The sequence below is a fragment of the Apaloderma vittatum genome, unplaced genomic scaffold (genome assembly GCF_000703405.1).
Source record: "Apaloderma vittatum isolate BGI_N311 unplaced genomic scaffold, ASM70340v1 scaffold10011, whole genome shotgun sequence".
NCBI lineage: Eukaryota > Metazoa > Chordata > Aves > Trogoniformes > Trogonidae > Apaloderma > Apaloderma vittatum.
In genome coordinates this window covers 1-12912 of record NW_009698487.1, presented here as the reverse complement: position 1 = coordinate 12912, position 12912 = coordinate 1, and the positions used below count along the sequence as shown (strand labels likewise).

The 12912-nt window shown below is 40.4% G+C and overlaps 2 protein-coding genes across 2 annotated transcripts in view; one reads left to right on the top strand and one right to left on the bottom strand.

Annotated features, from left to right (window-relative positions):
* Positions 1 to 7164, top strand: part of PPP3R1 (protein phosphatase 3, regulatory subunit B, alpha) — a 15071-nt gene extending 7907 nt beyond the window's left edge. The window contains exons 2-5 of the mRNA XM_009878035.1: positions 510 to 686; positions 1709 to 1768; positions 2674 to 2858; positions 4979 to 7164. Of these exons, the coding sequence (XP_009876337.1) occupies positions 510 to 686; positions 1709 to 1768; positions 2674 to 2858; positions 4979 to 5026 (470 nt within the window). The 3' untranslated portion in view covers positions 5027 to 7164. The remainder of the gene's footprint in view (positions 1 to 509; positions 687 to 1708; positions 1769 to 2673; positions 2859 to 4978) is intronic.
* Positions 7165 to 8871: 1707 nt separating this feature from the next.
* Positions 8872 to 12907, bottom strand: PNO1 (partner of NOB1 homolog (S. cerevisiae); the record flags this gene model as incomplete). The annotated part of the gene is made up of 6 exons (XM_009878036.1): positions 8872 to 8939; positions 9387 to 9457; positions 9983 to 10100; positions 10874 to 10934; positions 11599 to 11682; positions 12770 to 12907. Coding segments are annotated over 6 exons (540 nt in total), but the record flags the coding sequence as incomplete, so codon positions are not given.
* Positions 12908 to 12912: the final 5 nt, after the last annotated feature.

Here is a 12912-nt window from a genome sequence, read left to right as displayed (position 1 = left end):
CTTGCACGTGTCCCAGGAGAGCTCCTGTGTTTGTGCTGAAGAAGCACTAGTTATGCTAATGTTTGCTAATGCAATTATCTTTCTAACTTCCTTTCTTAGGCTAGTGTAAGTGTAATGCTGGCTCCTTCAAAGAAAACTCGGTCTCTTTAATTTCTTCATACCTGGCATTTGTGAGAGCTGTCTGAGTAAGAGCTAGCTAAGCATCCTCAATCCTTAGAAACGTTGTGTCAGCATGTGGTTGTTCCGTGAGTCACAAGGCTCACTGTTATGGCTGGGGCAGGGAGGAAAAAAGGTAAAGTTGACTTAAAATGAAAAGGCTTGTGTTTCTCCTCAGAATCTGATGTTACCTTCATAATCTTCCATGAGAGCATTTAACAGTTTTAATAAAGTAGGAGAAGCAACCTCTGGGAGGAAAGCAGCAAAGAAATGTGCATTGTGTTCAACCGTCAAAGAGTTTACTGAAGTATTTCTGAGAATAGGCGCGGTGTATTTTTTTTTTTTCCTTTCAGTTGATGCTGATGAGATAAAACGACTAGGAAAGAGATTTAAGAAGCTCGATTTGGACAACTCCGGGTCTTTGAGCGTGGAAGAGTTCATGTCTTTACCTGAATTGCAACAGAACCCATTAGTACAGCGAGTAATAGATATATTTGATACAGATGGAAACGGAGAAGTGGACTTCAAAGGTAAGACGTGGTGCTTTATGAAAGGTGGTGGTATTTTATTGGAGCCTTGGAATTAAATTTTTGCTTCAGCTGAGAAAGAAGAGTGAAGAAAACTTACTGATCAGAAGAAGGTTCTAATTCCTTGTGAAACTGAGTACCAGTAAAACAAGTCTTTTTTTTTTTAGTTCTCTGGCACATTAGGGCAGTGCACTCCTGAAAGAAATGCTTAAAAGGGCTTTCCAGGTCATACTGATTTAGGACTGTACTCATTTTAAGTCTCTCTTGAAGTATGCTAATTCAGACTCTCAATTGTGGTGCTAACTGAAGCGTATTTTTAGGCTGAAGAGACTGAAAAAAATGGGGTCGCTTGTGTGAGTGGTGTGTCTCTGCAGAAGTTGTATTTAATCAAATGTTACGGATCCATCTTCTGGAGGGTTTTGAGAATGGTTTCCTGAATTGCAAAAGCCGTCCAAATTCTTCAGTTGATTCTTCCTTTGCAAGATTCTTTTTATGATTTTGGGTAAACACTTGAAGCAAAACCCAAAAGCTTTTATATAGTGCATTCCTCCAAAATGTTAGACTTATTTTAAATATTCATGATTAAAAGGGCCAGTATGTTGCTAGTTTGTGTTAAAACAATCTCTGACCGTTAGAAGTGATAATAACTGTAACTTCTGTTCAAGCTGATACTATTTTTTATTGATTATGACTCAAAGTTTGTTTTTTTCCTTGAGGCTTTTTTTTAAAGGAGAAAGTTATTAAATTGTATTTGTATTGAAAGGCTGACAAATAAAACGTTAACATGTAAAAGCTTCTAACCTTGACACAACCCCCTAAATTTCTATAGGGGAGAACTCCAATTTAACTGGAATGTTGAGGTTTTGATACTTTCTTGGTATCAGTTTCCAAAACAGTAAGTGGTGTATGTAACTGTCCAAATTTTTAGGGTAATTTAGATTGTTTTTACAATTTCTAACTGTTGATTTCCTGGGTTTATTTAAAAAATACACTTTTTCTGTAAATATTTTTCTTGTATCCTTTAGAATTCATAGAAGGAGTCTCCCAGTTCAGTGTCAAAGGAGATAAGGAACAGAAGTTGAGGTGTAAGTATTCTGATTTTCCTTAACAAAAGTTTTTTGATCCTGAAAAATACACTGTTAGTTATCACTGAGAAATCAGCAAATTCTCATTTTTTTAAAAAGTGGGAAGTCGTGAAGGTAAACTGTAATATTTTGCACATTTTGCCGTTTGTGTGAAAAAATGTGCCACGGTGCTTTTCTGCAGGGAAGGTTTGAGGAGGTTGCCTTCTGAATATCTTCAGTTGCTTCCCATTTAAAAAGGTTAAAAGTTTAAGAATACTTGGATCACAAAAGTGTGCTTTGCTTTGTGGGAGCATAAGAGTAATTTCTCTGCTACTACAGTAGAAGAGCACTAAATTCTTGCTCGAGAACTGCACCTCAGGAACATGATGTGGCCCAAGCTTTTAGAGAGGGGAAGGGACGGGTTCAGTCATGGATGAAGCTTTCAGTAGCTAAGATTGAATTTTTTTTTAAAAAAAAATCGAGTCTTAATGCCAGATTGTTTTGAGCAAAGCAACCAGGTGGGATTTTGACTCAACTGCTCCCTGGAAGGTTGGGATTTGTTCTGCTTGAAGTGAACTGCTGCCTGTGTGTACTGTACTTACGGTGGTGAACATGTTGCTGTTCAGTGTTTGCAGAGTTCTTTTTCTGCTGGTGCTAAAACAATTTCATTTGCTTTTTCTGAAATGAGGGTGTTTTTTTCTTTTAAATTCAATAGTGGCACATTGATTGTAGTTGCTGATGTTTCACGTTTCTCAGAATGAAGTGAAAAGGCTGTTAGAACTATCGCTTAAAATGCAGCATTTCCCTCAGATTCTGCAGGATTGTGTCGTTGCTTATTGTTAATGCAAATCACATGAATGCATCTCGCTCTCTTCCAACCACGTTTTTTACTGACAATTTTACGGGTGTATCTTTTACTTCTGCAGTTGCTTTTCGCATTTATGACATGGACAAAGATGGTTATATCTCAAACGGAGAGCTCTTCCAGGTGCTGAAGATGATGGTTGGGAACAATCTCAAAGACACTCAGTTACAGCAAATTGTAGATAAAACCATAATTAATGCAGATAAGGATGGTGATGGAAGAATATCCTTTGAAGAATTCTGTGCTGTAAGTAAGCTCTACAGAAAACTCTGAAAATTTGGCATTTTAAAAAAAGGAGGCAAAACAGCATAAAGGGTAGAGTTATAAAAGCAGAATATTTTTCTGATCTGGAACCAGTCACCTTTGATGCCGCTTTATTACAGATGGTGTCATCATCTTGTGGCTTCCAGTAGAGGAACGTGTGTGAGGGCATATGAGCAAGTTGTGAATCGGTTCTTTCAGGATGCAGACTTTCCCGTCGAATCTAGTGCACCTGAACAAGATTGCTTCGTTCAGAGCGCAGCAACTTCCACAGACTAATTTCTGTGTCATTTTACGACACAATAAACACAAGACTAGTCTTAGTTATTTTTGGATACAGACAAAAATGCTAGCCTGACATGAAGACATATGTTGGATTCCTGTCTCTGTGCTGGTAGAAAATAGCAGCTTTACAGATGAGCTGCAAGTGACTGGCTTGTTGTAGGAGGCTGGTTTTCCTTGTTTTCAACAGTTACATTTGATTAAAAAAGGAACAGCACTTTTCAGTTGTTTTAAATTCAATACACTGAGTGAAGAAACCCAAAGCATGGTGGGCAGGCATGTGCAGTCTGCTGAGGGGGGTGTGGCGGAAAAAAGCTTCAAACCACCTGAAAGTCTGTAAGAGCAGAGTTACCTCATCACGGATCTCTTCTGGAAAAAGTGTCGCTGTTGGGGTGGCGCGTGGAGGGGAGAGGTGTGTGCCACCAGGGTGAACTTGAGGTTAATCTCTGTCTCTAAGCTAGGCGTCTGCTCCAAGTCACCCTTCAGAAAGGTTTATCTTTGCAGGCTGGGGAGATTATCGCCATCTGCACAACACGGGGATTTTGCGAAGGCCGGGGTAGGGGGATTGCTGTTGGTTACAGGGAGAGTAACCCCTCAAGAAATGCTCTTCAAGAAGGACAAACAGTTGAATTGCGCTTTTTAAAAACTGGGCTTTACTGGAGCAGAATGCTTGAATGTAACACTTGAGACTTGAAATGACTGATTTTCACCCATGCTGTATAATTGTTTAATTGGTTGACAGCAAGTTTGGAATTCTTTCTCTTTAAAAAAAAGGTAAATGATGCATTAAAACTTGGAATGTTTGGTGTGTAAACACTCATTATTGCAATTTTCAATTTCAAATGGTGATTAATGAACATACACCTGGGTAGCGCAGTTTGAGTTGACAGGCACTCAAGAACTGCTTTTGTTTCCTACTCTTGAAATGTACAACTTCAGTTCAAACATAAGTTGTTCATACTTTTTTTGCCTTTTTTTTTTTATTTTCATGGCATCATGTGAAAATGCCTGGTGATCTGCAAAGAGCTCAAGGAGTTGCAGCCAGCAAACACCTGGATTAGTGAAACACCTGTTGATTTCTCGCACTGGGCTGTTTTCTTCCAGCCATCCATCACATTGCCCTGTGGCTGCTGCCCAGACTTCTGCTCTTGCACTACTGCTTGACTTTCCTCTTCCTTTTAACTTCTTCAGTTTTTGTTGACCTTCTGACATCTTTCATCTCTACAATCTTTTATCCTCGTTCTTGCATTTTACCTTCTTTTGAATTGTGCCGTCTATCTAAAAAATACTTCTTCATTCATGGCCTTTGGCGCCGTACCATTTGGCCTTCGAATTTTGTTTCTGCGTTATAAAAAGCTCCTCTGACGTTGCACCTTTCTTTTCCATTCTCTGTTCATGAATCATGTGCCTTTGAATGCCGATAGTTTTCCTGGGTGCATGGTTTTGTCAGGAATCCTGCCACCTTGCCTAAGGCCCTCTCGTAAAGGTGCGGAGTTTGACACGGTGTTTTAGAAATCAGCATCTCATTTTAACATGCGGAAATATGTTACAAGGTCACAAGACGAGATGGGGGAGAAAAGCCAAAACGGTGCCACTTACTGTTTGTCAGGCCCTTGAGTGTGTCAATTGCACTAATGGAATGACGTGGGTCGTACGTAACTCGTTCACGTATCACACAGTGCTTGTGAAACGTGAGGCTGGAGAGGTCGGGGAAGAAGTGCTGTCATTATGAGTGAATGTGTCTTCTCAATCAAGTCTGTTCTTTGTACCTTGCTGACTTGCCATTCTCCTTTATTTATGAACACTTCTCTTTTTCCTTCCAGGTCGTAGGAGGCCTAGATATCCACAAAAAGATGGTTGTAGATGTGTGACTCTGTAGGGCACCACCCAACACTTTTGCTTTCTTCTCCATCTCTGAAGATCTGCTCAAGACGTCCAGCAATGCTCTCTGTGTATTTAAATGGAAGTATTTTTCTCTGTGAAGCCACATTTTCCAACATGAGCCTCATGAAGCCAACTAAGTGTTATTGAACTTTTATTCTCTCAATAACTCAGTGTAGCACTTTAAAGTCTGAAGGACAGCAAAGATGGAAAGAGCATATCAGTGTGGTGGAGAAAGGGAAGGGGTTGGCTTTTTAATTTATTTTTCTTCATCTTTTATAACAAGGAAATATCTATCTATATATATATATGTGTGTGTGTATTTATATATAGATATATATGTAGCTTTCTATATGTAGTAGCTAGGTGGGCTTTAATTTAATATACTTGATTCAGAAACAAAACTAGAGTACAAAGTGCCAAGCAGAATATTAACAGTTCAATATATGGATATACATCCTTACTTTTATTTCACACAGTTTTATATATATAGTAGAAGAATGTAAAATTTTAACTGGGTGTTAGGTCAACTCTTTTCCTTTTCCTGTGACTGTTCAGATGTTTCTATATATTGACTGGCTGACAAAGCATTGCTTCTTATTAATTCACCTTAATTTACATTTTTTTGTAACACAGGAGACTAAGTTTATTTATACCTGTTAATATATTACCAGGGACTGTGTCTCTTTGCTAAATAACTTAGTACAGTACTTAATAGTACTTAATAGGAGAATATAGTTTAACGCTACTGCCAAGAACTAGCCCTCACGTGCATATAGTAACCGCAGACCGCTTTGATGGCCGCTAGATTTTGTCACCTAGGAATTGGGAGCAGTTCCAGCTGTCCTGACGTTAAGGCAAGTCTGCTGTTCTGGATTCGTTTTAGACACAGCTGCTCGAGGTGTCGGCCGCAGTCATGATTTTCTCTTGTGCTTAGCTTAACGAAATTAGAATCGACATAACTGTGCAGGATTCCCATCTACTTATTTTATACAGTACTTAGATGATAAAACGTTCTTGCCATTTAAATTCTGTTGTTTCAACCAGGATAGTTTCCCCTCTGCATTTAAAGAATACTACAGGTAGCATAAATAACTGGTAATATTTTATATATATATGTATATAGGATTCATACAGGGGGAAAATCTTGTTAACCTATGCCATAGAGGAGGAAAAGTTCACACTATCTAAATTTATACCTCTTGCGGTTCTCCAGTCCTTTGCCTGGGGAATTTTTTTTTCTTTTCTAGATTTGTCCATATCATAATTTGTAACGGATGGTAACTTGATATATTTGTGTGATATAAAAGTAGCGAGCCATGTTTTACAACTTTATATCATCCCTTCCCTTTTCTGCAATGGTACTATTGGCCGGAAGAAAAACATTTGCTAGATTTTTTAGGACAGTACATCTTTCCTGTATAGTAGTTTTTCTATTGAAAAAAATTGTTTTATAATCAGCAGTGGGAAGCGCAGGTTGTCTAAACCTGCTTCAGTCGAGCACCTGTCTGCCATAGCTGTTCCTTCAACTGAGTGCTGCACATCATGGGCTCTGTCTGTGAGAGAGAAATCCAGGTGCTTGGTGTCCTTGCATGACATGAAGTTTTGCATGTAGATCGATTTGAAATGTTCCTCTTGTTTACATAATTTGCATAATTTAAAAGATAATGTTGCCAAACTTTGGTAAATGTTCAATGTTCAAAACAAAAATCTCCACTACATGTAACTTTTTTCTTCCTCTGGATCAGTACGTGGTTTATAATCCCAGCCAGTGGTTGTATCTGTTCCAGTGTCAACTGCCATGTGCTCTGCTTCAAGGGGGAACTAGTCTTTTGTGAATTTTTTTTGTACATAACTATTTGTTACAAACATTTTAGCAAATGCTTTCGATTTCTCTTACTTGCTTGTGCATATCTTGGCTGGCATTATAGAAATTAGTGCTAATGTTATTTCCTTAGGGGGATTGGAAGGGGAGGGGTGAGGTTGGATTTTTTTTTTTTTTAGTTTGTGTGGGGAAAAATGATTTATGTTGAATGTTTAGTTTTTCCTCTGCATGCTACATCATATGTTGTGGGAACTATAAGAACCTTCATACTATATGAATACAAAATAAAATATTTGAACCTTGGCTGGGGTGCTTCACTACTTACCTGGACCTTTCCTGTTCAACTTCAAAGCAGCTCAGCGCTCTGCTCCAAAGAAAAGAAACCTTGCTTTTCATAGTTTTTGTGTCCCCTCTTTAAGATTTACTGAAAAACTGTACAGGGTGCATACAGTCCCCCGAGTATGTTGTTGCAGTGCCTCAAGAGCACTTACATGTGTGGTTGTTTGGGTTTTTTTTTTTAAGGCACATGTGGTTCTCTTTGCTACATGTCCAACATGGCTAAAATACCTTGTTTTAAATCCTACTGAATTCAGAGTGAGTGTGGTAAGTGGAAGGTGGTTTAAAAAACAAAACAAGGAAAGAAAAAACCCTAACCTTAATGGAGATGGAGAAGGAAAGGCAGCTTCGTTCTCAAGGAAAGGTCCAAGACCTCTGTTGGTGAAAACAATCCTCCCTGTAGCAGGTATGTCCTTCACGGCAGCTGTCTGGGCCTTGTGTGCTGCCCTCTCCCTCTCTACTGCTTTTGGTCAGCACCAGGACGCACCTGCTTTAGGACAGAGATTAGATTACTTGTGTGTGTCCTTGCCTCGCTCTCCCCTCTGACCTTTCAAGCTAACGAGATAAATGGTGTAAAAGCCAATGAACAGAAAATGTCTGGTTACACTGGTAACCAGGTGGGTGCACGGCTTTGAACGGATACACTCTCCCCTCCGTAGCTCAGACTGCCAAGAGCTGTCGTTAGGTAGCTCGGCTAGTTTTAAATCACTTTAACGACTGAAGCTTTAAATAAATTTGGCAGGAATAATCCCATACAACTAAGTGCTGCACTGGCACCTCGGACTTAGAGAGAAGCACTTACTCTGTTTGCTAGTGATCATCTCACTTCAGTTTTTGTTTTCATTCACAAACCTGAGCTGAGTTATTTTGCAAGAGGCTCAGTAACCGGTCTGGCTGGTGGTGGCAGGAGTCAAGGACGTTTAAGCCATGTTTAAGCCAGACTGCGACTGTGGCTGGTCTGCGCAGTCTCTGCCCCTGTTCTGTTGCACAGGTGTAGCATTTGACGGAGGACACAGCACTTTGGTTGGCAGTGCCCCGGTATGCTGGCGAGTACTGAACCTGGTGGCTCCTAGCTTTGCTAGGCTGCCCTTTACGGATCATTTGTGAGAGAATAAAAAATTCTACATAGGTGCAGAGCCTAGGATTAAGTTCAAATCCGCTATTTCACTCTGTCATCTTACCAGGTTTGCGATAACGCTGTTCCATCAATAGCAGAGGCTCCCTGGGCAGCCTGCCACTGAGCTTTGCATTCCAGTTGACTTTTCCTTTTTCCAGGAACATAGTGTTCCGTGACGTGTGGTTATGAACACTTCTAACTATGCTGATGCCTTTAGGCTCAAACCGAAGAGCTTTCAGAAGTCCTCACAGCAGCCTCTTCTTAATACTTTGATGTTCAGGAAGTCAGTAATGAAGCCTGGTTTTGTTTGAGGAAAGAGGTAGCTGTACTTCTGATACAGACACAATTTAAAATAACTTTTAATGACTACACAGAGATATGGTGCTCAAGTCAGGCTTGCTGTCCGATTTGAAATTCGACTGCACAGACAGTCCTGGTTTTCTTCTGGGCTTCCCACTCAAGCAGAAGAGCAAGTGCTGCTGTAGCTCCAGGCCTCTCCTGCGCACAGAAACCACGGCTCCCAGCCCCAGTCCTTGGTGGCGCAGCTGTGCTGCAGCTCAGAACCTCTCAGCTGCTCTGCTGGCCACTGCCCGGATGTTGCCATAAACTTTTGATGGAGGACTTCCTGCAGAAGAAAACACATTTTGTCAGCAACATCTGTCACAAACAGATGTTTTCTTCTCACGTCTGTGGTAACAGTGAAGAAGTAAGTCCAAGGCTGAGAAGGATGGTCAAGGTTAGGCTATTACTGCAAGCACAGAGTTAAACTTTCTCTGTCAGCGTGGGCCGCCCCTTCAGCTTTTCTGCAGGCTGCATTCAAAATAGCCCCTCAGGGAACGTGCAGCTAAATCAAAGAGCAGTTAAATCAAAACCTTCCTTCTGCACCACGGAGAGGGTTTGGGAGCCTTAAACCAAACCCTTCTCAAAGGCAACAAGACAACTCCCAGCAGGCTACCTGCTCCAAAGGCAGCTGTGGACACACCAGGGAAGAAGCCAAGACCCACAGAAGGCACTTGCTTTAACTGCAAGGTCTATTTATACGTGATGGAGAAGATTAGATAACAGGACTTACCTAAAATTAGATTGCAAATTGCTGTTCGTGCCATTTTAATGTTCTGAAAAGATCCCAAAATATGAATTTTCCTGTGAAAAAAGCAGTCAAAGTAGCATGAGTTAGTTGAGGGAAAAAACCTAATTACATAGTTAATAGAAAGTTTGAAGGTCAGAGATGAATGTGAAATTTCAGATCAATGTACTGGTTCCTTTTCTACACTCGTATGTTTTCTGGTGTGTTTTTTTTTTTATTTACCACGTAAAACCTGTTATAAATCCGTTTTAAAACAGATTTTTTACAACTTGCAAATTTAACACTCTAGCAGCTTTAGAAGGAAAAAATTATTGTTAAGATGGCAGGTTCAACTTTGGTTATTCATATGAAGGAATTCTTACGCTGTGGGGAATTCTGGGTATGAGGATATTGTCATTGTTCTCACAGCAAAAGGCCAAATAAATACTTGAATAGCATTTGTTAAAAACAGCACTTAAATAATTTGTCTTACTACTGCTCTACAAATATTAAAAAAAAATAATCCAAGTTATCTTTGTGGAGAAGGACTGGATTAGTTTCCAGACTGCACTCTGCCTAGAGGGAAGTCAGTCGATACTTACGCATCAGCAAGAACGATTCGTGTCCTGGTTACGTTTTCTATAGTGAACTTTGTTTTTCCACCTTTCCCTGCTATTCTCCCTATTGCTCTAGACAGATGATCTCCTTTCAGAGGTTTGACTGAAACAAGAATAACGTGATCAGTACGAGAACAGGGCTGTGTATTCCTGTAATGCTTCCCAGTTACTGGGAACAACTCACTGTAATTCACGCGAAAGCAGCTTTACTGAGGTGAATACAGATGGGTATTTATTTCACTTGATGGAACTAGAAGTGAAAATTGCATCCAGTGCGATGTGACAGGGAGGTCCCTGGCCTCAAAGAGAAATTCCCATACAGAACCACGAGGGGAAGGCGTTCCCTTCATTACCGAGTAATTAACACTGAGGGAAGAAACGGGCACAGTGCACATAATTAACATGAGTACAAACGTAAGAGCAGCATCTACATCTAATCTAAATGGGACTCCAAGGAGTCCCAGTAATACCTGAACTAGCAGCTATTTCTACCCACTTCCTACCCCTAACTGTCAGGATAGTGGGAGGACTGAAGCTCGTTTCGGTTTAAAACTCTTTAACGGATGTGTTCTCCCAAACACTCTGTGTCAGTCACCTTTAAAACAACATTTACACCGTGAACAAGGAAACATCAAATCACTCTGACAAAGGGACACACTTTAAGGACAGATGTTTGAGAGGTTTTGTTGGGACATCTTAGAAAAATGACAACCCTTTCAAGCCGCCTGTACCTAGAGAGTAATTCTGTGTAGCGGCATGAAGATTTTCCTCGTCCCTAAGGATGAGTGACAGAAGGGGAGCAGGAAGAGACAAAAAAACGTCCTTGTAGGTGGTACACACAACTACTTGAAGAATACTGCCGCAGAAACTACTTACCATCTGTAACTTCAAATGATTCTAGAAAAAGATCATCTAATCTGATGAGAGCAAGAGCATCCTAAAATATTAAAAAGATCTGTTATCAGCATGAGCGTTGCAGAACCACACCAGCACTGAAAGCTGATGTTTTCTTTTTTACATATGAACAGATGATACTGGTGGTATTTCTCCACTTAACACCTCAAACAATAAATAAGCTTTTTTTTTCCAATAAGCTTTATTTTCAAATAGCAATATAAATTTTATTTCTGTGTAGAGAACTCTACCCATCCGTAGATGCCCCCACATTCACCCCAGACCAGTGAAGTCAGTAAAAGTCGATGGCAACAGGCAGCCCATACAATGCTGAAAAAACGGGGTTTTGTTTTCTCCAAGTAAAGTCTGAGTTTTGAGCAGACTGAAGGTAGTTACTGGTTTGGACTAAAGCAAAATGAACAGTCTCTGCACGTGCAGAGCACTTCAGAGACACATCATTGGCTCATGCTTGCCTCTCATAGCTAAATCTGTCTCCAATTCATAGTTTTAATTATGTGCTGTTTGAAGGTTACTTTTTTATCCTGCATTAGTTTAAGAAACTAGACTTCTACTCTAGTCACAATTTAAAAAAAAATTATAAAAAACACCAAAGGATTTTTATTTTTTACTGTAATTTGCACAGAGACCAAAGATATTGTGCAAGCAAATTTAAGCAGCCTCACAACTCGAGCTGTTGGGAGACCCACCTCTACTTGAAACCCGAGTATAAATGCTTTGACAAAATCAGCCGCTTTTGTTAGAGCACTGAGATCCTTCGTCTCTTGACAAGTCTGCAAGACAAGAAGTTACAAGTGCAAAGTAAGAAAATACAAGTAGGATCAGGATTTGAAACATCTAAGAGATACACATTCAGGTAACGCTCCTAGATTGTATTTTGATGAAAAACCCAAGTAACACACTTTGTGATTATTATTTTTTTTTAATAATGTTGACCCTTAGCAACAAGAATGCATCTGCTGCCACAGCCTCCCTTTGGAGGGGAAGGAAAAGAGAAGCTGCTGAAAATCCCCAGCACCACCTTTTTATGGCAAAACCCAAAGAATGGAAACTAAACTGCAATACAGTACAGCGGGAAAAAAATAAGAGGATGATGGCAAGAGACAGCCTAAGGAGGGAAAGTTATTTTAATTACATGAGAAAAATGAAAAAGATACTTGGAACTGGAACAAATAGACCTGACAAAGCAGTAAGTGTTGGAGTGTTTCAGTTTTCTATGGGTTTTTTTTTTCCCCTCTGCCAGCAGAGGCCACAAGATTTGCTGCCAGGGCCATTTTTTTCAGTTTAAAATTGGGGCAAAGCATTCCTCTGCTGTAGTTGAAAAGTTTGTGCACGTCTGCCTGTACAGATCCTAACCGGGATGAGTTAGAAAAGAGCGGTCTTTGAAGATGTAGAGAAGAAAAGCTCTTTTTCAGTGCAAATCCCAAGCTGTGAAACGACAGGCCTTTATTTTCTGCCACAAACTGAACAGAAGATTCAGTGGCCACCTCAAAATTCGCTGTTAACTCAAAATGGTCACGTAACTACTTAGTGGCCTGAAATAGCTGGAAAACGCTCCATTCCAGACTCATACCGAACACACAGACTAACACTCTTCCTCAATCCTCAAACACATAATTTTCTCCTATAAAGAGAACTGAAAAAAAGAAGAAAAACTCCCAGAAAGAACTGACACTTTTAAATTTTACTTGAGCTAATTAAGCCTCTATTCTGACTCTATTCTCTTCTGACACCCGGCCGAGGTTTCCCGGTGTGGTGACACTGCGCAGTTCCCCTTCTCTCAAGCATTATCTCCCCCAGCCTCGGGCACTCACAGCCCCGGCGGGTGTGAGCTGGGAAAGCAGCGGGATCTCTCTTTACCTTGATTTCAACGTTTCTGGTCTTCAAATTAAACCTGATCTGAAGCTGCAGGTGCTCCACGATAGGCGTGAATATCTTCATCCAGTTCTCCTTCAGCGGGGTGTACCTGTTGGCCGGCACGGGAACCCTCCTCACCTCCCCTT